Source organism: Cucumis sativus, chromosome 3 (assembly GCF_000004075.3).
Source record: "Cucumis sativus cultivar 9930 chromosome 3, Cucumber_9930_V3, whole genome shotgun sequence".
NCBI lineage: Eukaryota > Viridiplantae > Streptophyta > Magnoliopsida > Cucurbitales > Cucurbitaceae > Cucumis > Cucumis sativus.
In genome coordinates, this window is record NC_026657.2 from 40,153,258 (window position 1) to 40,180,360 (window position 27,103).

The 27,103-nt window shown below is 31.6% G+C and overlaps 5 protein-coding genes and 1 non-coding gene across 8 annotated transcripts; all 6 read left to right on the forward strand.

The window, feature by feature from the left end:
- The first annotated feature begins 1,205 nt into the window (after positions 1-1,205).
- Positions 1,206-4,486, forward strand: LOC101220309 (acetylornithine deacetylase). Of its 2 annotated transcripts, none has more exons than XM_004148436.3 (11): positions 1,206-1,363; positions 1,473-1,822; positions 1,999-2,243; positions 2,350-2,458; positions 2,552-2,690; positions 2,830-2,887; positions 3,032-3,049; positions 3,429-3,548; positions 3,661-3,814; positions 4,084-4,117; positions 4,241-4,486. In XM_004148436.3, exons 2-11 carry the CDS (start codon positions 1,478-1,480, stop codon positions 4,345-4,347), a joined length of 1,329 nt encoding a protein of 442 aa, XP_004148484.1. In that variant the 5' UTR covers positions 1,206-1,363; positions 1,473-1,477; the 3' UTR covers positions 4,348-4,486. The 2 variants fall into 2 exon arrangements, with proteins under 2 accessions (XP_004148484.1, XP_031737795.1); XM_031881935.1 differs by having other exon boundaries at positions 1,262-1,363; positions 1,441-1,822.
- Positions 4,487-6,751: 2,265 nt separating this feature from the next.
- Positions 6,752-10,564, forward strand: LOC101220538 (acetylornithine deacetylase). The gene is made up of 10 exons (XM_004148437.3): positions 6,752-7,150; positions 7,248-7,492; positions 7,627-7,735; positions 8,155-8,293; positions 8,421-8,478; positions 8,719-8,736; positions 9,174-9,293; positions 9,442-9,595; positions 9,739-9,772; positions 10,203-10,564. Exons 1-10 carry the CDS (start codon positions 6,833-6,835, stop codon positions 10,307-10,309), a joined length of 1,302 nt encoding a protein of 433 aa, XP_004148485.1. The 5' UTR covers positions 6,752-6,832; the 3' UTR covers positions 10,310-10,564.
- A 724-nt stretch (positions 10,565-11,288) lies between these two features.
- TRNAM-CAU lies at positions 11,289-11,360 on the forward strand. Its single transcript has one exon. It is a non-coding gene; the product is annotated as a tRNA-Met (tRNA).
- Positions 11,361-11,410: 50 nt separating this feature from the next.
- On the forward strand, positions 11,411-18,735 carry LOC101220779 (AP-2 complex subunit mu). The gene is made up of 13 exons (XM_004148438.3): positions 11,411-11,700; positions 12,558-12,735; positions 12,949-13,039; positions 13,894-13,988; positions 14,305-14,394; positions 14,470-14,518; positions 14,599-14,737; positions 15,316-15,432; positions 16,281-16,371; positions 16,453-16,595; positions 17,166-17,280; positions 17,459-17,503; positions 18,187-18,735. The coding sequence occupies exons 1-13, from the start codon at positions 11,618-11,620 to the stop codon at positions 18,265-18,267; spliced, it is 1,317 nt and encodes a 438-aa protein (XP_004148486.1). The 5' UTR covers positions 11,411-11,617; the 3' UTR covers positions 18,268-18,735.
- A 1,049-nt stretch (positions 18,736-19,784) lies between these two features.
- Positions 19,785-22,146, forward strand: LOC101221247. Its single transcript, XM_004148440.3, has 2 exons — positions 19,785-20,209; positions 21,348-22,146. The coding sequence occupies exons 1-2, from the start codon at positions 19,976-19,978 to the stop codon at positions 21,582-21,584; spliced, it is 471 nt and encodes a 156-aa protein (XP_004148488.1). The 5' UTR covers positions 19,785-19,975; the 3' UTR covers positions 21,585-22,146.
- A 774-nt stretch (positions 22,147-22,920) lies between these two features.
- LOC101221013 (ferredoxin C 2, chloroplastic) lies at positions 22,921-26,053 on the forward strand. 2 transcript variants are annotated; one of them, XM_031883044.1, is made up of 7 exons: positions 22,921-23,255; positions 23,478-23,541; positions 24,137-24,225; positions 25,069-25,137; positions 25,312-25,356; positions 25,474-25,557; positions 25,902-26,053. In XM_031883044.1, exons 1-6 carry the CDS (start codon positions 22,998-23,000, stop codon positions 25,516-25,518), a joined length of 570 nt encoding a protein of 189 aa, XP_031738904.1. In that variant the 5' UTR covers positions 22,921-22,997; the 3' UTR covers positions 25,519-25,557; positions 25,902-26,053. The 2 variants fall into 2 exon arrangements, with proteins under 2 accessions (XP_031738904.1, XP_004148487.1); XM_004148439.3 differs by lacking the exon at positions 25,902-26,053 and having other exon boundaries at positions 25,474-25,805.
- The last annotated feature ends 1,050 nt before the right edge of the window (positions 26,054-27,103 follow it).

Here is a 27,103-nt window from a genome sequence, read left to right on the forward strand (position 1 = left end):
TTTTTATGCAATAAAATGTAGCATATAATTTAAATAAAAAAAATTATTTGCCACAATGACGATTTTAATTGGCGAATTAAGTGAGTTGCCCAAACACGTGTGCAAGTCGATCGGGATACACCTAAAATATTTTTAAAAAAATTTATAGTTTTAATTAGGTATATGTTAGATTGCATATCTATATACTTCGTCCTACATCATTTTCCAATCACATAAAGAAATAACATTTTAAAAGAGAAAAAATTACACGCGACAAATTGTGATTTAGATCAATGAGTGATGAGTCGAAGAAAATAGGTATGAATTTAACCTCAAATGCATCCAAATATATTTCTAAATTTATATGCTCACAAGTACAAATATTTAATTTCTCTTAAATATAACATGTCATTCAAAAGATCGTCCTACAAGTTATGTATATGTCATCAAAATCTATATATTCAATTAGTTTTTTAGAACTTTGAACCAACGTTTGCTCCTAGTTTAAAAATAGTACAAATGGGAAAGAAGTAATTGAAAAACCATTTTTTTTCTTAAAAGTAATTGGATGAAGGAACGATCAGTATAATAGAATATCTCAGTAACTCAACTAAATTGATATATTTTTTTTGTACACGTCTAGCTTTGTTGTATTTCAAAGCTCAAAAGAAAAATGTGCTCAATAAAAGGACGAGAGAAGCGAGGGGACCAACGGAAAAGGTGAAAACAAAAGTACAATAATATTGAGGTAAAATGGGGACCAAAATGAAAGAAAAATAAAGGCAAATACATAACATATTCAAGGGAGAGGGGACCAATATTGAAAAAAGACAAAGATATATATATATATATATATATATATGTATATATATATATAGCAATTATATTGCTTATATTATAACATGTGGGATCAATATAAGAAATAGGTTTATTTAAAAAAACAAAATAATTATCAAATTATTAATTATTAGTTTCGAGTTTTAGGTTGTATTTGGTTTCACTTTTCAATCGTTTCATTTTCAAAATAATTCATATGAAAAAATTAGAATGAACGTTTCACAACCACTTAAAATAGCACCGTATGAATCAGAAAAAGAGTAAATCAATTTGTTTCTACAATAAATGCAAGCAGACCTTTAAATTGATAAAAATGGTATTCGAATAATTCTTTTAATAGCACGTGAAGAGTTCAAGAAAGAATCCAATCTTATCTCGATACATTTTCTTTTTAATTCAAGAATTCTTATATTTTTATTTTAGTTATATTCAATTTAGTTAAAGGCTATATAAAGGAAGATATGGAGATAGTTTTTAGCATTGTGCAAACTTGTAGCAAAGAGGTCTATTGTATTATATCAACTATAACATCATCAATCCTTCTCTAGTAAGTTCTCTTACTCTTATCTTATAATCAAATCAACACATACAATAGTTTTCATTCTGTAATTATTCTTACAACAGTAAAATACTTGATTGAACAAAATAATCCACAGGCAACATGGGTTCTACTCCTTCCATTAAAGGCACTATCGGTGAGCTTCAGAAGGAATCCTACATTCCTTTACTGGCCAAGCTCATTGGCGAGGCGGAGTCCGTTCAGAACAACCCCCCCGACGGTCTGATTCCTATAGAGGATAACGTCGGTCGTCACGTCCTTGATGCTCTCAATCCTTACAGCACTAACAATGGCGGACCCTTGATCATCAAGCGGGTCAGCTATGACGACAAGGATGAACGTGGACATTTGATTATCACCTATCCAGGAACTGATTCGAAAAAGGTTATCTCCTTCGTTGGAAGTCACATGGACGTCGTCCCTGCAAATGCACATGACGATAGTTGGGTACGGTTTTATTATTGAATATACATGCAGTTCAATCTTAAAACTAATCGATAATGAAACGGAAAACTCCCTAGCTATCGATGTTAAAAAGAAAAATAAGAACAGAGATATCAAAACTCTTGAATAATATATCTCAAGGTTGTACTCGTTTTGATCTGTATTGTTTTGGGTTGCAGAAATTTGATCCATTCTCATTGAGTATTGAAGGTGATAAACTTCGAGGTCGAGGAACAACAGATTGTTTGGGACATGTTGCTCTATTAACAGAACTGATGAAGAAGATTGCACAAACTAAACTGAATTTGAAGTCATCTATTGTTGTTATATTCATTGTCTCTGAAGAAAACAATTCAATCCAAGACATTGGAGTTGAACAGCTTTATGCTGATGGATACTTCGATAATTTAAAAGGAGGACCTTTGTAAGTTAAATAATTAGAGTAACATAATTTGTTAATTAGAGACAGTACTATTATTAATCAATAACATTAATTGTGTATAATATTTATGGGGTTTGTGTATATACAGATATTGGATTGACACAGCAGATTCACAACCTTGTATTGGAACTGGTGGTTCAATTCCTTGGACAATCACCACAACTGGAAAACTTTTCCATAGTGGTTTGCCAAACAACGTAATTATATACACATATAACTATGTATATACATACACATATACATGCATTAATTAATTATGATCTTATGGGTATGAGAAATTAAATTTTCAGGCTATTAATGCTCTGGAGTTAGCTATGGATGCTCTTAAACCACTTCAATTAAAGTTTTATGAAGATTTTCCTGTTCATCCCAGAGAGGTAGAATATGGATTTGAAACTCCATCAACTATGAAACCAACCCAATGGAGCTGTAAGTTTTAAACTTTTATCTTTTGGGTTCCGTAGAATAGTCGATTCAAATCAACAATAATAACTTTAATTTAAATGTAGAGACAAACTATGTTTTTTGATTTTGTACTCGTAGTTAACTAATTTCTTAATTATTTTAGATCCAGAAGGTAGCGTTAATCAAATTCCTGGAGAATGTATCATTGCAGGGGATATAAGGTAAAATACAATCCCAAGATTCGTCTATTAAAGAAAAAGTTTTTTGAACCCTTGTATTATTTACAGTAATTTTTCATAAAATTTTTCATTTGTGTATATATATATTTTTTATATATTTTGCTAATGAAAATTTACCAATGACAGGTTAACTCCCTTCTACGAGTAAGTATATTCATACTTTCTCTCGATCTCTCGACCAAAATTGCAAATCTATTTGTTTTGAACAAAAGTTATTCATATATATATATATATATATTATTCTTTAGAAAATTAATTTTATCAATTTAAACTCAAATCGATCACAATGGTACCAATATGATAATTAATAAACATCACGTGAGATTTATAAGTTTAGATTTCTTATTAAGATTTTCTTTCAAAATCATTCACGAATCAATTCAAATGTCCACAACTTTAATTTATTAATTGATACATCATATGAATAATATCTTTTCAGAGTAACACTAATTAATGAATAAAAAGATCTAAAATTGATTCACGTGACACAATTTAAATCTTATGATTAATATTTTTATTCTAGAGTGAGTGATGTTATAAGCAAAATTGAAGAGTATATTGCGTACACCAATGCACATGTGGAGGAACTTGAATCAAGGGGTCCTGTTTCAAAGTATACCTTACCAGATGGCACCAGGGGAATGTGTGTTCTCTCTCTTTCATTTTCGTATTACTTCTAATCTAATTTAATTTAGAGTGAGTTTAATTCTAAGTGTGTTTTTTAATTAATTCATTTCTTTTCTTCTTTTTTGTAGTCTTAAGGTAGAATTTGGAAACCCAATATCAGGAATTGCATGTGATGTTCATTCTATTGGCTTTAAAATTTTAGCCCAAGCAACCATGGACGTTTTAGGAGAGGTCAAACCTTTCTCCATTACAGGAAGTTTGCCACTTGTTAAAAAACTTCAGGTAACAAAAAGGAAAAATCATCTCTCTACGGATCCATTTGAATACACACTTCCTTAAAATAAGTTTGATTCGAAAAATATAAAGGTTAAAGAGAAACGAACCATTACAAATATAGCAATTATATAGATTTAAAGTATAACCACATGAACTCCACGTACAGTTCGAACAAAGAAAGAGGAATCCAAACTCTAACTTCTTACCACGCACTCACTTGCCGTCATTCATTTTTCGGTTTTTTAATCTTTCTTTCGTTATGACCCTAAATGTAGGAACACGGCTACGATGTTCAAACTGTTGGCTATGGTATGATTTTTAACTCTGTCTCTGTCTGTCTCTCTCTCTGAGATATCTCTCTCATTTTGGTTTTGAAATTAAATTAAATTAATGTTGTTGATTAATGGTAAATTAATTATTACATTTTTTCAGGTTTAACAGATACATACCATGCAGATAATGAATATTGTAACTTTAGTGATATGGCCAATGGCTACAAGGTTTTTGCCAGAATCATCTCTCAATTTGAAGATGTGTGATCTTAACTTCATTATGAACATTCACTTATTATATATTATTATGCCATAAAGTCTCTGCAGAAATCATATATATATTGTTTGTACTAATAAATAAATTTATCTGCAGAAAAGAACGATGATAATATATATGCTTTATGTATTTCATCTCTTTTAATTTCAATGCCTTTTCTTTTGTTGTATCTTTGTAATTTTTGTTTCAATAAAAGGTAATTATAATTACCTTAATTATGTTTCCTTTACTTTGTTTTGAAATTTATATTTACTTTGTTAATTTTTACCATATTTTCTTTTTTGGATAGAAAAAATAATGTAATTAACTTCGATATAATAAATCTATCTTAGTTATTGTAATTAACTTACGATAATGATGTATTATTTTACATGTAATATTGATGATTTAAACAATTAATAAATAAAAACAAACATTTTTTTAATAATGTGTGAATTATGAAATTGATTGTTTTCCTATTCCAGAATTAATTAGCAAAGGTTCTAACATTACATCACATTGCTAATATTAATTTCACTTTTAAGGAAACAAAAGTATATAATTTGTAAATTCAACTACAAACTATAAATAGTATAATTAAAATAACATGTCTAATTTAGTCATTGTAGTTAAGCCAAAACTAATTATCTCCGTTTACACTTACCAATCTGCTTAATATATGTCAGGTAGTTTTATATATTTATAATATTTTACCATTATTTTTGGATAGAAATCATTAAAATTTAGAATCGTTAAAATTTTGTTTTAAAAATAACTCTAAACTATTGAAAAATTCGTCACCAACTTTTAAACTTTTTTTTAAAAAATATATTTTCACTGATCTAATTTTTACACCAAATTTCTTAACGAAAACTAAAATTTTAAGTTAAAACCATAGTTTAAATTTATGTAGATATTTTCACATTTTCATGGATTGATCTCGATAAGAGGGATGAATATATATTTTCATTACATATTATAGAAAAATCCATAAAACGATATTTTTGAACTTTAACTATGTCGATCTAAAACTAAGGTATTTTTTAATCTTGGTTGAAAGTTTATGGACATTTTTAAAACGATTATTTGAAATTTAACTTGATATATATTTATTCCTTACTTTGATCTTTTAGCTCTAACACCTTCCCCATATTTTCTTTCTTTCTTTATTTTTTCTTCTCCATGTTTATTTCATCTTCTTTCTTTATTTTTCTTTTTCACTATTCTTTCCTTCTTCTCCCCTCTTCCCAATTTTTTCTTTCAATTTCTTCATTATTCCTTCTTCTTTCTTTTTTGTCTTTTCATTTTCTTTAATTTCTTCTATATCTTCTTCCATAAGTACCAACACATATTTGGACAAGGTATTTTCTCCTCTTTTTTCTTCCTTTCTCTTTATGTCAATTTAGCCCATAACGAATTATCATCATACATAAATCAATATATACATCAAGTATCGTATTAATTACCAAGTTTCTCAAAGTTGAATCAATACAAACATAAAAAAACGAGTTAGTTGTATAGTGCAAGTCCAAGCTTTGCACATTCTATGTGGATAAATTTGAACATTTGACCTTCAATTTTATATGATATATATATTTCAAGTAACATCATAACATTCCAAGGTTAAGTGGAGATGTCGAGACAATTAAGTGTCGAATCTTCTTCTTTTAGTTTTTGAAAAAATAAGTGCCTACAAATTCACTCATTCCACTACTTTTATAAATTTTCTTCAAAATGGCCGACAAGTTTTTGAAAACCAAAAGAAAAGTACAAAGGAAGTTGTGTAAATAAGTTTGAGATGAAATAAGTTTAGTTTTAATTAAAAATTAAATAGAGATATTTTTAAAAATAGCAAAATAAATTAAAATATTTTAAAGCTATAGCAAAATTTTCGATTCTATCACTATAACATATCAATGACTATAAGTGATAAAATTTGCTATAGGTCGTAAATATTTTGTAAAATCTACGCTTTTTTAAAAATTTCCCAATTAAATACTTATCAAAAGGAAATTAAAATTGTGGAACGGTGAGCTATTTGGATTTATATGCACTCTTGAGAGAATCTAATAATTTTTTAAAATTTTTATTATTTATATATATATATATATATTATGGTAAACATGGTTTATAGAAAAACTATATGTCATATTGATCACATGGTTATTAACAAATTTGGAATCATGTTTTAAAAGAAAACATATAGAAGAAAAAAAAAAGTTGAGAATTAAGTTTAAGAAAGAAAAAGAAAATGGAATAATTTCATGTGAGAAATTACAAAAAAAAAAAAAAAAAAAAAAATCATTTGAAGACATTTCAGAAAAAGAACATAATAATAATAAATTTGAATTAAGGAAATATTATTCACTTCAGTTCCTTGAAAAGTTGTTTGTAAGGTTCACTATAAAAACATTCCAATGTGTAATCCCTCTTCATCTGTGTAAGCATATCTTTCTTGTTTGAAAAATTACCCTACACTTTTTAATTCACACAGCCATGAGTTCCTCCATTCAAGACATTCTGGGTGAGCTCAACAGGGATTCCTATATTTCTTTACTATCCAAGCTAATTGGTGAGTCGGAGTTCGTCCAGAACAACCCCCCCCACCTCATCCCTCAGGAGGATAAGGTCGGGAAACATGTCCTCGATGTTCTTAATCCGCATAGAAACATCTTGAATATCACTCGCGTTAGCTATGACGAAAAGGATCAGCGTGGACATTTGATTATTAAGTACCCAGGAACTATTCCCGGCAAGGTTGTCTCCTTTGTTGGAAGTCACATGGATGTCGTCCCTGCCGATCCCAACGCTTGGGTATGTATACATATATTCTCTTACATTTTAAGTTTTTCTTTTTGTCAATAAGTGATTTTAACTAGCAAGTCGGGGATACTGGTTATGTATAATGCAGAACTTCAATCCATTCTCATTGAGTATTGATGGGGATAAACTTCGAGGTCGAGGAACGACAGATTGTTTGGGACATGTTGCTTTATTAACTCAACTCATGTTGAAACTTGCACAAACTAAACCAATACTGAAGTCATCTGTTGTAGTTATGTTTATTGTCTCTGAAGAAAACAATTCAATCCCAAACATTGGAGTTGAACGACTTTATGCTGATGGATACTTTGATATATTACAAGGAGGCCCTTTGTAAGTTATATAATTTCCTTTGAATTATTTCAGCAGCACAGCAGCACACAACTCAGACAAAGATTTCAACCTATCAATATTGTCCTTTTCTTCTTCTTCTTGTATCTAAGTTGTGTACATTTGGTTTTGTATAGATATTGGGTTGATACAGCAGATTCACAACCTTGTATTGGTACCGGTGGTTCCTTAACTTGGACTATTAACACAAAAGGAAAACTTTTTCACAGTGGTATGCCAGACAAGGTAAAAATTTAGGCCATGTTTCGTAGCACATGCATGTTTATGATTTTAGTTACATTCTTAAAATTTTATGTCTTTCGATCTCTTTTAAAGAACATTTTAATTCCTAGTCGTATTCTAAAAACAAAACCAAACTTTAATTGAAATCCAACTTCCAGTTTGATAAGTACAGTGTTTAAGCTTTTTTCTAGTTTTCAAAACCTCACTGTTCTCTTAAAGAAAACATTAGGATAGAAACACGATTGATTTTCAATGTGGGTTATGAACTAAGCATTGTATCTCTATAATCGGTTTTTCACTGACTTAAAGTTTAGATTTTATATAAATGGATAACAAAACAAAAGAAATTGAACGATATAAAACTTTTCTGATATCAATCTTTTAGTGGTCACATATATATTATTTGTGTTTGTACATTGAAGGCTATTAATGCTTTGGAGTTAGCCATGGATGCTCTGAAAGATATCCAATTAAAGTTCTATAAAGATTTTCCTGCTGTTCCTAAGGAAGCAGAATATGGATTTGAAATACCATCCACCATGAAACCAACCCAATGGAGTTGTAAGTTTGATATAGTACTTTTAACACTTCGGAAAAGTAAATTCAAATAGAAGAAAATTATATATATATATATATGTGTGTGTGTGTATTTCATCTCTCATCCTAATTAATTTCTTAATTATTTTAGATCCAGAAGGTGCTATTAATCAAATTCCAGAAAAATGTACCATTGCTGGAGATGTAAGGTATATATATACACACAACTCAAATTTGAATAATTTAATTCATGTAATTTGATCGATGGTAAATTTTGTTCAAAAGAAAACTACAATGTAATTTAGTTAATATTATTTTTATATAGAATATATTTTATTAGGGTTGAGAAAATTAAAGGAATAAATTCTAACTATCCATTAAATTTGTTTTTCATCGAAATTTTTTATTTTATTTAATGTGTACTCATGTTTTTTTTATTCATTTGACAGGTTGACTCCTTTCTACGAGTAAGTACCCTCTTTTCTTTTCAACTAATTTTTTTTAGAAAAAGATATTGTAATATATTAAGATAAATATTTAAACTCGTGATCTATTATTCATACATCTGCTTCTTATTTTAGTATATGTCTAATTTTAATCTCTTTTCCTTTCATTAAATTTTAAATTAAGTCCAATTTTTCTGAAAACTTATTATTACCTAGAGTCTTTTTATTATAAAATTTGGAAAAACATTCACGTTAAATTATTCTTTTTGTTTTTTTTTTCATAAAATTTATTATTATATCTAGAAAAGGAATACTTTGACTAGAGTATGTGAGAAATATATATAAAAAGTGGCATAATTATTTATATGAAAGTTTTGTGAAAATTAGAGCAATATTTAAAGAACATTTGTAATTATAATTGTGGATTTAGCCATTAATAATTAATCTTTTTTCTATAGTATGGATTATCTTAAGAAAAAGCTTCAAGAGTATATTGATTACACCAATGCACATGTGGAAGATCTTGCATCAAGAGGTCCTGTTTCAAAGTATACCTTACCAGATGGCACCAGGGGAGAGTATGTTCTCTCTCTCTTTTCCTATATTACTTCCTAACTATCATCCTAACTATTTCATTCACTTTAATTTCTAAGTGTTTTTATATGTGTACTGTGTACATCAATCTATTTATTCATGCCATGTATATATCTATTTTTGTTTGTATAGATTGGCGATAATTTTTGGTAATCCGATGCCGGGAATTGCATGTGATATTAATTCCGCGGGGTATAAAGCTTTATATAATGCAACATACGAAGTTATAGGAGAGGTCAAACCTTACTCCCTTACTGGCAGTTTACCACTTGTTCATGACCTTCAGGTACATATATACTTAATTATTATTATCCAAATTTTGTTATATAGTTATCAAATGTTTAATCGATGTTTGTTTAATAATCTCATGCTAATATATATATTTGGTTTTAACCTCTCTATTGTTTTTTGGTAATATGAATTTTGTAGAATGATGGCTTTGATGTTCAGAACATTGGCTATGGTATGATAATTTTATTCTCTGCTTCTAAATGCTGATCTTAACTTAATTAATTAGCTATTAAACCCACTTTTATTATTGGATACTATTGTGTTTTGGAAATCATTTTAAGGGAAAAAGAAATTTATGAAATGAATGACATATGTTGAGTTGTTTAATCAAAACAATAACAAAAATGAGAGATTAGAAATATGGGTAATTAATAAACATTGTATTGTCGAGAAAAGTGTGTCGTTTCACTGCATAATTTGAATTAGATATGAAATTAAACAACTTTCATAGACTCCAATTAATTAAGTTAATCTATTATCTTAACTTCTAAAGTCGATTTGAACCCTAAAATGTTGGGAGATTGTAGTATATATACACACACATTGCCAATTGTATATGACTGAAGATCTGATTTAGAGTTTAATTAATGTTTGTTTTTCAGGTTTAACAGAAACATACCATGCAGATAATGAGTATTGTTACTACAGTGATATGGCCAAAGGCTACAAGGTTTTTGCAAGCATTATCTCTCAACTAGAAGAACTTTGATATACTGCAGATTAATATTGTATGTCATGTTGTGTTCTAAATCATTAAATGGTTATGATTTGAGAGAGTGAAGAATAGCTCAGTTTATGATTATTTTTTCACTCAAAACTGCAGATTAATATTAATAAATAAAACAATCTGCAGAATATATGTATTATATTACTATCTATATATGGTTTGTACTTTTGAATGCTTTTCTTGATGTGTACTTGTGATTTGTGTATTCAATAAAGACATTCTATATGTTTCTTTACACTTTTTGAAGTTGAATTTACCAAATACTTTGGATGATGGTAAAAAGAGAAGTTAAGACAATGCAAACATACATAATCAACTCCACCCTAAATTAATTGGTTAATTGATGTTAAAGAAAGGTAATTATTTTTGTATATTTCACTCTAGCCACTAAGAGAGTTTGTCATTTGAAAAAACTAGGGGTGTTGAAAAAATAGTTAAAAACTGAACTGAATGACAACCTCTAAACTGAAACTAAATGCATGCAGTTCAATTTGATTTGTGTTAAATTGAAACCGTTTTTTAATTACGTGATTCAGTTCGGTTTAAGATACTAAACCTATTCTAAAACTAAACCGAACCACTTTATTTAAAAAAATTAAATATATATAATTTAGGAGAGGAGTGAGATTTTTTTAGACTTCAAATCGAATATATAGACAACAATCAAGGAGAGGAACGAGAAAGAGAAGAATAAGAAAGTGAATGAGAAGTTGTCTTGACAAAGTTTATCTAATTGTAGAAATTAGGTGAACTTTGAAACTTATATATTTGTAAGTTTGTATGAATTATTTTGATAGATTTTCAAACTTCAATGTGTTATGTAGTGTGAGATATTTTCTACATTTTGGGGTTTAGTATGATTTTAGCTTCAAATGGAAGTCATACTGTGGTCGAACAATTATATGGTGCATCCTCGTCTATAAAGTATAAATTTTTTATTAGCAATTGCGTATCAAGAAGTATCAGAGTGGCGCAGCGGAAGCGTGGTGGGCCCATAACCCACAGGTCCCAGGATCGAAACCTGGCTCTGATAATTTTTCTTACTCTTTTTTTTTCACTTTTTTGGACAAATTTATGCCTTTTGTTTTGTTATTACAATTCTGTGTTCATCATAGTTGCAAACAAGAATCATTATACAAAATTCTCTTTCTATATTTCAATTCTCCATTTTCCACTCTCTTTTTTCCAGATTCCACTTCTCCAATTCTCCAGATCTCAACCCTAACCCACTTCTTTTTCTCATACTTTTTCTTTTCTCTCACTTTGGTACACGATCCGCTTTCATCAGACATGCCGGTGGCTGCATCGGCCATTTACTTCCTCAATCTACGTGGGGATGTTCTCATCAATCGTCTCTACCGTGACGATGTCGGGTAATTTTACCCCTCTCTCTCTCTCTCTCTTACACTTTCAATTAGTATTCACGTTAAAGGGGTTGTTCAAAGATCACTTTGGAGGATGTATTACTAGGCTGGGGAAAGTCTGGATATGATTTTGTTTATTGGGTTGAGTTTACTTTTTTGTTTTTTTTAAACGGATACGAGGCGCTTGGAAGAGTTGTTTGAAGAAATGGGAATTATTGAGGTTCTTTTTAATTGAGTCTGAGATGATTATCGGGATTTCATTTTATATGATGGGGTTTTTATGGTAATTTCTTGCTTTAATATGTTTGATGCTCGATCAGTGTTTTTAAGTTGCAATTATGCACCTACGATGAGGGGCTACGTGAGGTGCTCGTCTTTTGCTGTCTTAGTTGCAATGGCGACACCACCACTCGCCTCACTCATTAAGAAGACGAAGAGTAAGAATATGTTAAGAGTGGAAGAGAAGAAGTAGACAAGTAAAAAAAGTAAGAAGTTGTTAGTTGAGTAAGAAGGAAAGAGAGAAGAATAAGAAAAAGAAGGTGGTAAATTCCCTTGTGAGTTTTGAGGCAATGTAGGAAACCTTTCTACCCTTTGTGGATTATGTCATTTTTCTTTGGTAAGGAAGCCCCTTTTAGACAAACTATTATGCGATAAGAATGGTGGTATGCTGAAATATGTGTGGTGTCTTATGTAGTAATAGTTTTGAAGGTGTTTGTTTATTCTATTGTCTCTGATATCTACAGGTGGAATATTATTGCATAAATGGAATATTGCTTATTTCAGCTTATGAATGGATCTTTTGTGTACCTCTACATTTCTCGTTGAATTATGCTGTTTAACTTTCTATATATAATTAATTCTTTCAGGGGAAACATGGTGGATGCCTTCCGAACACATATAATGCAGACAAAAGAACTTGGTACCTGTCCTGTGCGGCAGATTGGTGGTTGTTCTTTCTTTTACATGAGAATTAGCAATGTATACATTGTGATTGTTGTAAGCAGCAATGCAAATGTAGCTTGTGCATTCAAGTTTGTGGTTGAGGTAGTTAGCATCTTCTTAATAGTTAGCATCTTCTTAATGAGTTAAGTTTTGATGCTTGATTAATCGACTATTTTTTAGTTTATATATAGCTGGCTTATATAGGATATTAGACACCGTTTTTTATGGCCAAATTTCTGTGAAATTAAGTTTAGCCAAATAATAAAGGAAACATATTTTATTTTTACGGGACTTATGATTGAGTTTTGCTTACAGGCTGTTGCACTGTTCAAATCTTATTTTGGTGGGGCTTTTGATGAAGATGCAATTCGAAACAATTTTGTTCTTATTTACGAGCTCTTGGATGGTATGTAATACCTTGTTGGCAGTTTCCATTATTGTTTTCTTACTTTCTATGTATGGTCTTTTTGTTATGAGAGTGAGTATGTATTGGAGGGATGAATGTAGTTAATACTTACTAAATTTTCCTTTTTTGAAGAAAGTTTATACTTGATAGTTTGAACTTCAAGCAGAAAAAAATTATAGCGCTTATATTGCTGAATGCTGATTAAAGTTTATTTTGTAAGAACTGTATGCTTTGGGACTTTAGTTTTCTTGTTAAAAATTACATGGAAAAGAAAAGGTGGGTGGGGGGAAATTCTACTAGCCCAAGTAGAAATGGGCCACCTTCTGTGGAATGCTCTTTGTGCTATTGTTTGGGGTCTTTAGGGAGAAAAACAAAAGAATTTTTAGAGGGGCCGGAGGATCTTCGGGTGAGGTGTGGTCCTTTATCAGATTTCATGCCTCTTTTTGGGTTTTTGTCTGTAGGGAAATTGTCTTGTAGACCTTACTTTGTTCGACTGGATCCCATTTTTAAGTTAACAAGGTTCTTCTTGGAGTGTTTTGATTGTTTTATTTGTTTTTGTATTTTCCTAGTATTCATTTATGTTAATTCATGTTTCTTAATGAAAGCTTGGCTTTCTTTAAAAAGGGAAAAAGAAAGATTCTTAGTTTTCTGTTAGAGCTTATGTTGTGATAAATTAATTAGATATGTGATCTGTTTTATCTTACATATGTGCGTATATTTGTTACTAGAAGTTTATGTATAAGCTTACAATTGGACATGCATGGCATATCTGTTGCTTTATTATTATTGTTTTTGAAAACTAGGCATTAATGTCTGAAAATGTGTGGAAGGCTGATATCTGCCTTGTAATGCAGAAATTATGGATTTTGGTTACCCACAAAACCTGTCTCCTGAAATTCTAAAACTATATATCACTCAGGAAGGAGTTCGCTCGCCATTTTCATCCAAGGTTAGATAATATGTATACTTTCGAACAGCCTGGTGGGATATGTCAGATTTTGAGCATGTTAAGGAGGCTTAACTACATTGCTGTACCAAACAATTTATTTCTACATTGCTCTCACCCTTTATTTCTGGCCATTTGTATTTCTTAAAAGGATTTCTCATCCTCTTTTGCTTTGTGAAGTTTCTCTAATTGAATAAAAAATTTATCTTGTGGTCAAAGTAAAAATATAGTTATAAAGATGAGTAACTCACTAACTGTTTATTTCTAGGTTATATGAACTGACATCTTTTTTTTTTTTTTGCACCCTATGCTAAAAAAGCCTTCAGATAAACCTGTCCCAAATGCAACTTTACAAGTTACAGGTGCTGTTGGTTGGCGAAGGGAAGGCCTTGTATATAAAAAGAATGAGGTGAATGACGGTTCTCTCTTTTTTTTTTGCATGGCTGAAGAACCTAACTAAATTCTAAGTATTCTTGTTATGCAGGTCTTTTTGGATATTGTTGAAAGTGTAAACCTTCTTATGTCTTCAAAAGGTAGTGAATGACCTCAAAGTTCCATCTGTATCACATACCTGTTAATTGTTATGGAAACTTATATCTATTGGTGATCATAGGTAGTGTTCTGCGTTGTGATGTAACTGGGAAGATTCTTATGAAGTGCTTTCTTTCTGGAATGCCTGATTTGAAGTTGGGTTTAAATGATAAGATTGGCCTTGAGAAAGAGTCCCAGTTGAAGTCCCGTCCAGCAAAGAGGTATTTTCTCATGGGTGGCTTCAATGATACTCTACTGCCATACTATACTTCAATGAGAAATAAATGATTTTGCTCTTTCTTTATGTTGTATTTCTTCTTATTTTCTCTTTTTTCTTCTAGATTTAATGGTAAGCCTTGTCACGTTTGTTTGTGTACTAATGAGTCAGTTTTTGTGATTTTTATTTAACTTCTTTCTCTACTCTTGCTTATTCTGCAATTGAAGTCCATTGTAGAGAACTTTCATGTTAAACAAGTTGTCTTGTGCTATTTTCTCAAACTATATAAGGAGCAAAAGAAAAAAAAAAAACACAATTATAAGCAGTTGAGTAGTTCCTTTCTTCTCTTCTGAATTTTGCTTGAAGAGTACCTTGGTTTAGGCATTTCTTACATGTTTACTATAGCTCAGAAGCAGGGTTGAATATCATTAGGATTCAAGCAGAGATTTAGGTTTCACATTTTCTTTATTTTCTTATCTTTCACTGGTCTGGTACAGTTACTGTAATACAGAGTTAATGATTCCCCCATTTTAGTTTCATTTAATAAGTTTTGCATTTTTTGTTTTATGATTTATTTTGCAGCGGTAAAACAATTGAACTTGATGATGTTACTTTTCACCAATGTGTAAATTTGACGAGGTTCAACTCAGAGAAGACAGTCAGCTTTGTGCCACCCGATGGGGAATTTGAATTGATGAAGTAAGCTTGAGTCTTTAATCTGCCTCGTGTGTTTTTTGAAGTTGGAATTCCATTTATTTTAGTTATTACCATTGTAGAAAATACCACATTTTTTGATGAAATGTGGAGATTTCTGTTAGGTATCTTCTTCTCCTACAAACAGAAAACTAATAAGTTCCAGGGGGATAGAAACCTCGCTATGATATTTCTATTGCAAAATGATAAACAGAAAGTTCCAGAACAATGATGAGAGTTCCAAAGAACGAGAACAATAAGAAATAGAAATAAGAAAACAATGAATAATCTGGCACATTCAAGGGAGCTGGTAATCCCCTCCAAGGCCTCGGCTTTCTCCAAAACTTCCACACAAAATCCTTACTCAACCCTCAAGGCTGGTCCCCGCACAATTTTTGTCCCTTTACCCGTCTGCCATTTGTGCATTCCCCAATTTTCCCCTTCTTCCATAAACATGGATAATTGGGGGCCTTGCAGTGGACCCCAGTAATGTTTATTGTAGTCCCTATCAGCATGTCATGGACACAATTTTGTACTTTATGAAGAAATTTGAGTGCTTTTGCACTTATTTATGGTTGATTCAATTTGTTTTCCGTAATTGAGTATGAGAGTCATTAGTAGTATCCAAGCAGAACTTTTAGTGTGCAACTCGTGCAAAAATTATCCTTGTGATCCTATGTCTCTTGTAGAGGGAAGGACAAATGACCCCACCCAATGTCTAGAAGGTAGAGAGGGAAAGTGGATAATTTTCTGCTGGAGGCACACTGAGAGTTTTTGCCATTTTTGTGCTTATTCATATTTGCAAGGTATTTCTTCTCCTATATCTGATATAATCTCTTCTTCTTTTGATGCAGATACCGTATTACTGAGGGTGTTAATCTTCCATTTCGAGTACTCCCGACAATTAAGGAGCTTGGTAGGACACACATGGAAGTTAATGTCAAGGTATGTGGTTCTCTAAATTTTGATGATCTTGATGTACCAAGTTCTACAATTCTTTTTAAGTTATTGTCTACTGGCCTTCAGGTGAAGAGTGTCTTTGGTGCAAAAATGTTTGCTCTTGGTGTGGTCATTAAAATTCCTGTTCCCAAACAGACAGCTAAAACTAGTTTTCAAGTGACATCAGGTCGAGCCAAGTACAACGCATCAATCGATTGCATTGTGTGGAAGTGAGTGTTTTCTGTAGTTTTAAATATGATCATAGAGTTTCTGGTTTTTCTCTTTGGACATTTACATGGCAATAAACTTTTCATATCACAGATATTTGTGCAGTGACATCTTTGTGATATCATATCATCTATATGTTTTTCCCATTTATTATAAATTTCTTCATGTCTTTGTCTTATGGTGGAATCTCCATCCTCACATAGATTTCTGGAATCATTCTTTTTGTTTTACTTATCAATCACATGCTCTTGTGATTGCTTTCTTACTCCTTTTTTCATTATACATGTTCTACATGTACATTCTCTTGTATTTGTGCAATGAGGTTGGATTTATGTGATTTCATTTCATATTCTCTACAATATTCTTGAATCTCGCTAAATCTTACTTGATGCCTTTTGGAATTCCACCTCAAAATAAATTAAAAGACTGGGCAGTCTACAGTTTGATTTTCTTAACAGGGATTCTCATGTTCTCACAGGAACTTAATTTTCTGTTGAATGAATGTATTATATTTGGCCTCATGTTTATGAATGTGCAGTTGTGGCTTAGATGTTTATTCATGTCAATTTTAGGATCAGAAAATTTCCTGGACAAACTGAACCAACCATGAGTGCAGAAGTCGAGCTGATTTCTACAATGACCGAAAGGAAGCCTTGGACACGCCCACCAATTCAGATGGAGTTTCAGGTTTAAAGATCTATTCATAGCATATTATTTTGGAAATGATGCATAGATGAATTTTCTTTTAACAGTAGCTTAAGTGCGGGTTTTCTGCTCCTGCTCTGTAGATGTTCTGATGAATTAGGCCATTAATTTTGTCTGACTTATAATTGTCAGTAAAATATGTATATTTTTGGGTTTACAGGTTCCCATGTTCACAGCATCTGGTTTACGGGTTCGTTTCCTCAAGGTATTTGTTGTTTTTTACTACTATTCCTTGGTAGCACTGTAGGAGAGAAGTCCATCCATGCATGTTATGTATGCCATATATATAAATATTTTGTGATGAACCCATTCAGTTTATGGCATGATCATAGTTGGCAGAAAAGGGGAAACAATGTCTCTTGTGAGCGATGCTAGTTGATAAATTTCTGATCTGATAGGATTTACATTAGTCTAAAGACTCTAAACAATTGCAAGGACTTCATTTTATTCTTTCGTTAAACTAAGAGTTAAGGTTGGAGGATTGAAAAATTAAACTAGCTTTCATTTTCTGATATTCATTTCTAGATGGCATGCTAGATGTAATTTCTTACCGTACATTTTTGTGAAATTTGAAATAACTAGCATCTTTTTTCAGCAGTGTGAGAAAATTAGATATTTGAGTGAGTTTAAGGATTTTTTTGTAACGAACTTTCTAAGTGCTTTAGTTTTTTAAGCGCTAAAATCATTCCAAAGAAGGCTCTAAGTATGTATAGAATATGTGATGTCTGGCTCAAAGTTTTGTTATTTAAAAATTCTCAAGAAATATGAATATACATGGGGTTCTGAGCATATGCAGTTGTTGCATTGTAGTTCTCCCGACTCAAAGTTGTTTTTGTTATTAAAAAATTCTCAAGAAAAATGAAGCCTTTTTCTCAATTTGTTCTTCAGGTATGGGAGAAGAGTGGTTACAACACAGTTGAATGGGTTCGTTACATAACTAAAGCTGGATCATACGAGATCCGGTGTTAGAACTACAAACATCTAGCACAAACATGTAGAGAAAGGAAAAAAAATTGATTGGACAGAAAGAGATCGTGCACAGCTTTCTCGTCAACACCGTTGAGGGTATATAAGAGAAGCTTCATGGAGAGAGTGATGTTTTTGGATGGATCATTTGAGCATTATAGTTTGCTTTTGTTTTTATTGTTCTTCACCTTTGAGCATAGCTTCTAATGTTTATACTGTTAGCATATGTAAACCAAACTTCTATATTCTTTCCTCCCTCTTTTTTGCTTATTTTTTGGGCATAACAAAAACGAAGTTATTTCTTCTGGGCTGCCTGTTGCTTTCTGTTGTAATCAAGGCTTTGTAGTGAAATTTTCCGTTCTTTGATGAATTCCTTCGATGTTGGCTTGTGATCAACGTTGTGAAATATTCCTTTTTAAAAAAGGATCAATCCTGATTTGATATATTTTATGTTATTGAAGTTCTTAAACAGTTAAGAAGTGCAAGAAATTATTTTAGGGGCTGAAACAATCTGTTTACATTACGTTGTATCAATGGATGTATTCCAATTATGTATTGAATCTGTATGGTTAAAAGATGCATAAATGTTGAACTAGAAACTGTTATTAGGAGTCATATTGTAAGAACAATCACATTGAGAACAATCATTAACTCAATTTGCTGAGGACTATACTTAGCTATGCTCGTTTTAACTTATACTACATGATTGTGTGAACTTTGCCCCTTCTTATGCTTGCACAATGCAACATTATGATCACTTTAACCACAAACCTAATCATTTTCTCAAATGCATTCCTTATTCCACGATGCATAGTTTTTTTCCTTGAATTTTTGCTTCTTAGGTTTATGTCTAGAACCTTGAACAAGATAAGTCTTGCCTTCAAATTTTACCAAAGTTTTATCTCTTTTCTTCGTTATCCTCGTCCATACACAATATTACAAAAGAATCTCTATCAAATACTTCTTTCTCCTCGTGTTTGAGATACATATAACTTTTGAATCATAAAAACTACTTGAAATGACGTGTAGTTCTTCATGTTGCAAATAGGTAACAAAATTCGTAACTCTTCCAACCTGTACCTCTTGTCTAATGTTTCCAACAATGATTTTGATTTGATTTTGATGTATTGTAGGCTTCCCAATAAAACACTAACACAAAACAAAGTGTCTTCAAAATCATTACATATACATATGAAACATAGAAAGTCTTAATACATCGATACATCCTTCTCACCTTAAGTTTCAAGAGCAACAACTTCTAATGGGGCAATTGGACATTCGTCTTTCAAAATATGAGTAAGATCCAATCAAATAAAATAGTCAATTATCTTTGAAGCGAGACTTTTCTTGCTTCAATGTGACGTTTGACCATGATTGATCTCGTTGTCATAGTTTGTACGATAATTATTTTTACCAGCAAAATAAATACAATTGTTAAAAGGAGACTGACATAGTCGAGATATCGATGACTAATTTTCTCATATAACAAAAAGAAGTAAAAAAGAAAAAATAAAAGAAAACAAAAGAAGGATTGATTTTGGGCTAAGCATAAAATTTAGTTAAAATCGGATTCATCGGATAGAAGAAGAAAAATCTTCCCAACGATTCCATAATTCAGAAACGAGACGACCGATCAATTCCGCCCTCAATTCTTTCTCGAGATCTCCATCTCTCTCTGTGATTCGATCAATTCGATCGTTGCAGTGTGGAGATGCGGTTCTTCAGGAAGATTGCAGGAATTCTAGGGTTTTCCAAAGACGATTCTCACGATGTCAAGAACGAAGATGACGATGTTGATTCTGATACCCATCCTCCTGATCGCGTCCATATGCAGGCCACTGGTCTTCCTCGTAGGGGCTTCGGCGTCCCAGTTCAAGTCGCCGTCAATCGCTCCAACCCCGGACCTATTCTTCTTCCCTCTAGTTCCGGCGATGGTGGAGTTCAGGTCTATTCTCTTTTAATCTTCGTTTGACTGCTGGAATTTTCTTTCTTCTGTTTCATGCCTGAAATTTGGCAATTTCTTCTCTAAGGCTAGTGTAATGGTGGAAGTTAGTGAAATTTATTAGCATAGTTCAAACCCGTCTCAGTTTCGTTGGAATTCTATAGTTTTCATTGTTCGGAGTGGATTTCCTGTTTTTTGATTGGGAATTCAAATTATATTTTCACTGAAAATGGATTTGTGCTTTTGTTTATGTGAGCTCGGGATATCTGTAGACCATACATTTGTTCGAAAGTGGTTTCTTTTAGCATTTATGAATTGTTGATGAGACAATCTTGGTATACAGTAAATGTTTATCAACTGTATTTAATTAATCTGTCACTTTGCTTCTTGTTTAGAGATTCAACTTATCCCTATCCAAAATAGATTCGAAGACAAGAAAGTAATGGTCTTCTAGTAAAAATATTAGTTTGAAGGCAGGATGTTAGACAATTAAGGCTACTTAAGTTTCTGATTTTAGCTGTTAAGAGTTTCTTTTTGTTTTTTGTATTATTGTCTTGCTAATGGTTAATGAAGGTTATGGATATCAATTATATTTGAGTGATTAGGTATGGTTAATTGATGCTGTGTTTCTATGTATATAATAATGCACATAAGATGCAAAAGCAGCAAGAGCGAACACCATAAGCAAATAATTTCAGTTTCCATTTTGTTGATTCTTATCTCGTATGATAGTGTCGGTAAGGAATTTATTACAAAAAACACCAAATCTTATTCCGACTGTCTTCATGGGTCTTTGTTACTAAGAAACTAATTCTATGCTGCCATGAATTACTTGTTACCATTCCCAAGCCCTAATTCACAAGTAATTCAAGTTACTTTCATCCTCTATCTTGAGATCCCTCCCAAGCGGCTAGGCCTTAATTTACACACCACAACTCTCCACTACCTATATACCCTTTGTAATAGGTGGGTGATCTAAAGTCACTACACGGTTTCTAATATTTGCAAATTTTCCTTCCATTGTACACATTTAATGGCACTAGCACTTGTTACTAGTGAAAATGTTGTGATGGTTTTTGTCATTTGCAAGATTGAAATGATGGCATGTTTGTTAATTTTTGGGAATATTTCCTTCATTCAGGGTTTGACATGGTATGCAAAGGGTCTTCGAATTGATGAAGATGGAGATGTAGCCGAACAGTTCCTGGAGGAGGTAATACCCGAGGTTCAAACCAGTACTACAAACCATCCAAAACCATTTCCACGATTTCAGATAAATAATAGAAATAGACCAGCTAAAGTAGAGAACCAGGTTATATTGAAGGAAGGTAAACTACAACAATGTATTGAACATCAAGGTAGATTGTTATTGGTATGAAGAAGACAAATCAAAAAAAAAAAAAAAAAAAAAAACCCCGAGAAATGATCCCTTCAGTCAATGGTGTTCAGGTTCATTCTTTTTAGTTTATTTCCACATGGTGGTCAATTTATGAGGATAATCTGTCTCATTTTGATGACAAAAGAGAAGAAAAACATGGCTCAAACTACAGTTTGCATAAACTTTATTAAGGGGTTTAATTTGTACTGCTCTGATCATTTTGAACATATGTTGTGAAAGCCCTTCAGGTGGAGATAAAGAAGAATACAGAAATGGGCACTAACACACTAACTTATTTGAATCTTCAACTTCAAGGTGTTGTTTAATCTCTCTCTTTCTCTCTGTTTTTAGTTCTTTAATTGTCATAAGGTTGCATTTTATGAAGAGCCCTTTATGTATTAGTTGTATAAGTTTGAGTGATTGATATTTTTTTAGTATAGCCAGCTTAAGATGGTGAAGTGTGTATGTATGGATGTGAAAATAAACTTAAGATGCACCGGAATATTTACATTGTGTGTTCGAACGATTCAAAGTTAATTATTTGATTCCTCTTTTAATTTTATCTTCTTATTTTGAAGTTTATGCAATTCCGGTAGTACCAAGTCTTTTGATACTTAATTATAGTTAAATTTTAAGTAGTTAATATATATATATATATAGCTTTTAGATTTTATTTCTCCCAAGTGTAAACTAATAAATAGCAATATTTTAGTTAAAATTTTATTTTCCCTTGTGTAAGAATTGTAATTTAAAAATGAACGTGTTGAATCCAATTGGTAGTGTAAAACTAATCGTGTTTAACAATTTTAGACTCAAGTCTTTTTTTATATTATTTTTACATTTCGATAATCACCAGATTTTTAGCAATAAACTTTTTCATCAATTTTCAATTTTCCATTTCATTTGAATGGTATTTATTTCTAAAACAAAATTTGAAATGAAAAAACTTCATGGTTATTCCGTTGACACATGATCTACTTAATTAAACTGTTCTTAGATTTCATTGAGCCATTCAATCAATGCAACCTTCTTATAAAAAGTAATCAAATGAGGTTATTGTTGCTACCAAAACTTTTATGAATCAATAAATTTCATTGTAGAAGTATTAATCATATCATGTGTACTGATTTATAAAAATAAAGACAATATTTTATATATATATAAAAAAAAGATTTGTAGTGATGAAATCAGTTCCAAATATATGTTTAAATTGACATAATATTTAGTTTTAGTTGGAGAGTTTGAACTAAAAAGGTCAATCAAATCTACGGTTGATATGGTTTACACAATTTCTTCGAATAGACCATAGAACAGCATATAACTACTTCCTATCTTTCCCGATTATGTTATCTCATCACTGCACTTTCACACAACTGAACTCACTCGCCGGAGCTTCAAAATTCAACCTTACCAATGGACGTTCTTCTTCCCTCCACTTCCTTTCGCACCGTTAATCTCAAGTTGGAATCCTTCCGTACATTCTTCTCAACAAGTCGGAACCGTCGCTTTTCCGACACCCTGAAATGTCGCCGAAAAACGACCTCAACTGAGCTCCAGGCAACCGTCGACGTCGCCGCCCGGGCTGACAGCGGTTCTCCTTCTATTCCATCTCATAAGGTCACCGTTCACGATAGAGAGAGGGGCGTTGTTCATGAATTTGTTGTTCCTGAGGTACGGCATCATTTTCAGTTTTCTTTTTGTTTCGCCTCTTGACCAAGTTTTCCAATTTTGTAGAATCGATTTAATGTGTTTCTTCTCGGTTATGGATTGTATGATCTGTCTGCTTATAAATTGTTTTAGAGTTTTCGCTAAGAATTCGAAGTTCTTCAACTCTTTGTCATTTTTTATGGTTTTTAATGATTGAGGCCCGGGTAACCGATCCAAAAATTGCAGGACCAGTACATATTGCACACTGCTGAAGCCCAGAGCATATCTCTTCCATTTGCTTGCAGGCACGGTATTGTTCCTTAATTCACCAATTATTGATGAACTTTCCATATTCATATTCCAATTCATAATTATAAATTATTTCTATGGGTAACAACTTTGATAATTGATTGTATAGGCGTCGAATTAGTAGTTTCGCTTGCCTGTTAGTGACATTTGTCACTGGAAAGCTGAAATTTGTCATAAAAATTTGTAGATACTTCTTAAGATCGTGGATTTATTGACTCATAGACTTATTTTTATTTTGTATCCTATGGACCATGAAAATTGGATTCTAATTGGTGTCATTCTCATTAAGCAGCGTGATTTGAAAAAATGTAACTTCTATAGAAAATCTATCTATACTTTCGAGTTTCAATACATTTCAATGATTTGCCTACATCAGGTGCCATGTCAAAGGGTGTAACTGCATATTCATGGTCACGCTTTGTTAAAAACTGAAATATCAGAATGGTTTACGACCAGATATAAATCAGTTACATGGAAAAAGTAAAAACCAACATTTTCCCCTGCTCTTCATTCGACTGATACCTCCTGCAATAGAGCCATTTTCTGATTCCTTTTGATCTCCACATGCCATGTTCTGAAAATATGTTTCGTTGCAGGTTGTTGTACTAGTTGTGCTGTTCGAATTAAATCAGGCGAAATTAGACAGCCAGAAGCCCTTGGAATATCTGCTGAATTGAAATCAAAGGTAATTTGTTTTAATTGCCATCATATGAAGAGGCTGTTGTTTCATTTTAATGTTTTCCACTCAGAAACCACATAATTTCTATATCAAATTCTCTTCAATATGTAAATTGATTCATTTTCTGGGGAAAAACCATGAAGCAAAATTTAAGGTCATGCATTGAGACGCTTGAGTATAACTATAACTGACACTCCTCGTTCTGGATATGGAGTTTGAGTTTGCAATATTAGTTTTTACCAAGTGAGCCGGGTGAAGTTATTTAGTGTAAGTTTGTCTAGCTGGTATGGTTGAAGCAACTCCCGCTCATTGAGGGTGAGAATAACGTACATAGTTGAGTTTATATTCTACTGGTTACAAGTTAGGAAAAGGAAGAATAATCAAGAGCTGGTCCGACAATGCTTCTGCTATTATATTTAGTTGGAGGAGTGGGGCTATAGCTTTGTCTGGAAAGAACTTATTAGGGTTTAGGGTTTAGGGTTTAGGTGGCATTATTCTATAGGTGACATTCTTCTCAGCTGGTCCCCTTTCTTTTAGTTAGGGTGTTTTTCGTGGGCTGTTTTTTTTTTTTGTATGCCTTTGTATTCTTTCATTTTTCTCAATGAAAGTTGTGATTATCATAAAAAAAGAAAGCAGGATATGTAGTTTTTTCTTTTTTCTTTTGGCATAATTGTAATAAAAGGATAAACGAAAAAGAACACGACAATTCATGTATCTCATTTTCTCATTTATCAATATGGCTACCTGTTATAACTAAAGAAGCAGCAGTTCAGTACTTTTTATGATGACAACGTTGTAGATATTACTTGCACTGCCGACTAATATTCCATTCCCTTCTTGACACTGCAGGGGTATGCACTTCTTTGCGTTGGTTTCCCATCATCGGATGTAGAAGTAGAAACTCAAGATGAGGATGAGGTAATGTTTCAAATTTAAAGTTAAGAACTGAAGCATGTTTATTTAGTTTTACAATTGGGAAGCTTTTAAGTCTATTTTCTCTTCTTTTCCCTTTAAACATCCTCAGATGAATTTTTTTTATAAAATTTTGTTGTTTTCGAGACTTTCCCTTTAAACACTACACTACACATGCAGGTATATTGGCTTCAATTTGGAAGATATTTTGCTCGAGGACCAATTGTAAGTACTTAACTTAAATTTTCCAAGAGATGAACAAATATTGAAAGAAAAAGGAAAAAAGTAAATAAAAATTATCTTTGTAGCAAGTTATTTTTAACAATTTACTAAATTTTCCAGGAGAGAGATGACTATGCTCTAGAGTTGGCCATGGCTGATGAGTAAACTATTGATCCTGGAAGATCTATGAACAGAGAAATGACTGTAAGATTCCTGTAGAGGAGCATTACTCTGCTCAACATCATCTTCTTTCTCTATTTCTATGTTCTATGACTGTTAATATCCTATGAGAATGAAATTATTACCCTAATGTTGTTTTTGACACATCTTTTTTATATACTAAGCTTCTCCGCTTTTTCCTGGTTGATGGGAAGTTCGTGTACTTCTTGAACTCTAAAAGTGAACTTTGTTTATTTTGGTGGAATGCATATATCTATCTTTTATGTGGGGAAGTATAGTTTAGGTTTAGAGAACTTTAACTCAATTGTTTGAATTGCGAGGTTATTTTCTTATGCAAAGTGAATTAACCAAACACTTTGTTTTTGTAGGTCTTTGTTACTGTCCTCTCATTGTAAACTCAAAAGTACTAAGGCCTTTGGGACGTAATGGTATAGATGACACATTTTAAAGGTCCAAAAATGACCAATAACCCAATTTTTTTTAAGAAAAAAATGTAAAATGCCCTTTCTTTTGTTGATGTCATGACGAGTCCATGTGAGCCAACTTGAACTCTTGGTGTCCAATGTAATTTCTAAAGCAAATCTCATAAACAAAGAAATTCAACTATTAAATCAAACACATCGATCTACGAGGTGTAGTCTTTCGGTAGGAATGTTAAAAAAAGGAAGATTACGTTAGATGATAAAAAAGTTTAGAAAAAAAACAATCTATAACATTTCTTTTTGATATATTACAATTATGACAAATAATTAGATGTATTAGAAGCTGTTAAAGAACTATTTGAGAGTTATTTACTTTTAAATTTGTAATACAAGTCTTATTATCATAATTTTTTGTTATTTTTGCCAACACTCCTTAAAGAAAATCCGTAACTCGATCAACTTAAATTACCGAACTCAATCTGTTTGTTATACTTACAAATAAACCTCTTTTCTAATAGATATTGTAAACTTAGAATTTGAATATATGACATCGATATCATCTTGTATCTTGAGTAACAATTTGTTCTTTGTGTATATTGAAAAATTTGTTCTTTGTGTATATTGACATCGATATCATCTTGTATCTTGTATCTTGAGTAACAATTCAAAGTGTATATTGAAAAATAATATGAAAATTTGTTTAAATTATAGAGATGAAAAGAAAAAGCTTGTCAACCTAAACCGGTCCAAATACTTTGAATTGGTCCATAATTTTATTCTAACTCACTCCAACTCGGTTACGTACACTTCTATCTTTTAGTGCTCTTAATGAGATTAAAGAGACCATATTGATGTTTATTAAACTTCTTATTCATAAATTTATGTTGGATTTTCAACCCTAACTTTCAATTAAAAATGGCATTCTTCCTTTATATGAAAAAAAGTTTAAATATTATATTTGTTCGTTTACAGTTTCTGAGTAGAATTTGGTTCTTAACTTAAAATTTGTTTTGACATAAAAAAATTTAGTAATTGAAGTGTGTGATATAGTTTTGCAAAATTACAAAATTGTCACTTTCTAACATTGCTAGAACCAAAATAAAAGAGATATTTTGAGAGTATAGAAACTAAAATAAATATATTAAAAC

What these genes read in the sequence shown, in the direction of transcription:
- LOC101220309 (XM_004148436.3), top strand. Translation starts at nt 1,478, where the DNA reads ATGGGTTCTACTCCTTCCATTAAAGGCACTATCGGTGAGCTTCAGAAG. An exon ending in CACTTGTTAAAAAACTTCAG is followed by an intron (nt 3,815 to 4,083) that starts GTAACAAAAAGG and finishes CCCTAAATGTAG; the next exon opens with GAACACGGCTACGATGTTCA. An exon ending in TGTTCAAACTGTTGGCTATG is followed by an intron (nt 4,118 to 4,240) that starts GTATGATTTTTA and finishes ACATTTTTTCAG; the next exon opens with GTTTAACAGATACATACCAT.
- LOC101220538 (XM_004148437.3), top strand. Translation starts at nt 6,833, where the DNA reads ATGAGTTCCTCCATTCAAGACATTCTGGGTGAGCTCAACAGGGATTCC. An exon ending in ACAGTGGTATGCCAGACAAG is followed by an intron (nt 7,736 to 8,154) that starts GTAAAAATTTAG and finishes TGTACATTGAAG; the next exon opens with GCTATTAATGCTTTGGAGTT. An exon ending in CACTTGTTCATGACCTTCAG is followed by an intron (nt 9,596 to 9,738) that starts GTACATATATAC and finishes TGAATTTTGTAG; the next exon opens with AATGATGGCTTTGATGTTCA.
- LOC101220779 (XM_004148438.3), top strand. Translation starts at nt 11,618, where the DNA reads ATGCCGGTGGCTGCATCGGCCATTTACTTCCTCAATCTACGTGGGGAT. An exon ending in CATTCAAGTTTGTGGTTGAG is followed by an intron (nt 12,736 to 12,948) that starts GTAGTTAGCATC and finishes TTTTGCTTACAG; the next exon opens with GCTGTTGCACTGTTCAAATC. An exon ending in TATTTACGAGCTCTTGGATG is followed by an intron (nt 13,040 to 13,893) that starts GTATGTAATACC and finishes CTTGTAATGCAG; the next exon opens with AAATTATGGATTTTGGTTAC.
- LOC101221247 (XM_004148440.3), top strand. Translation starts at nt 19,976, where the DNA reads ATGCGGTTCTTCAGGAAGATTGCAGGAATTCTAGGGTTTTCCAAAGAC. An exon ending in CCGGCGATGGTGGAGTTCAG is followed by an intron (nt 20,210 to 21,347) that starts GTCTATTCTCTT and finishes TCCTTCATTCAG; the next exon opens with GGTTTGACATGGTATGCAAA.
- LOC101221013 (XM_031883044.1), top strand. Translation starts at nt 22,998, where the DNA reads ATGGACGTTCTTCTTCCCTCCACTTCCTTTCGCACCGTTAATCTCAAG. An exon ending in ATGAATTTGTTGTTCCTGAG is followed by an intron (nt 23,256 to 23,477) that starts GTACGGCATCAT and finishes CAAAAATTGCAG; the next exon opens with GACCAGTACATATTGCACAC. An exon ending in CTGCTGAATTGAAATCAAAG is followed by an intron (nt 24,226 to 25,068) that starts GTAATTTGTTTT and finishes TTGACACTGCAG; the next exon opens with GGGTATGCACTTCTTTGCGT.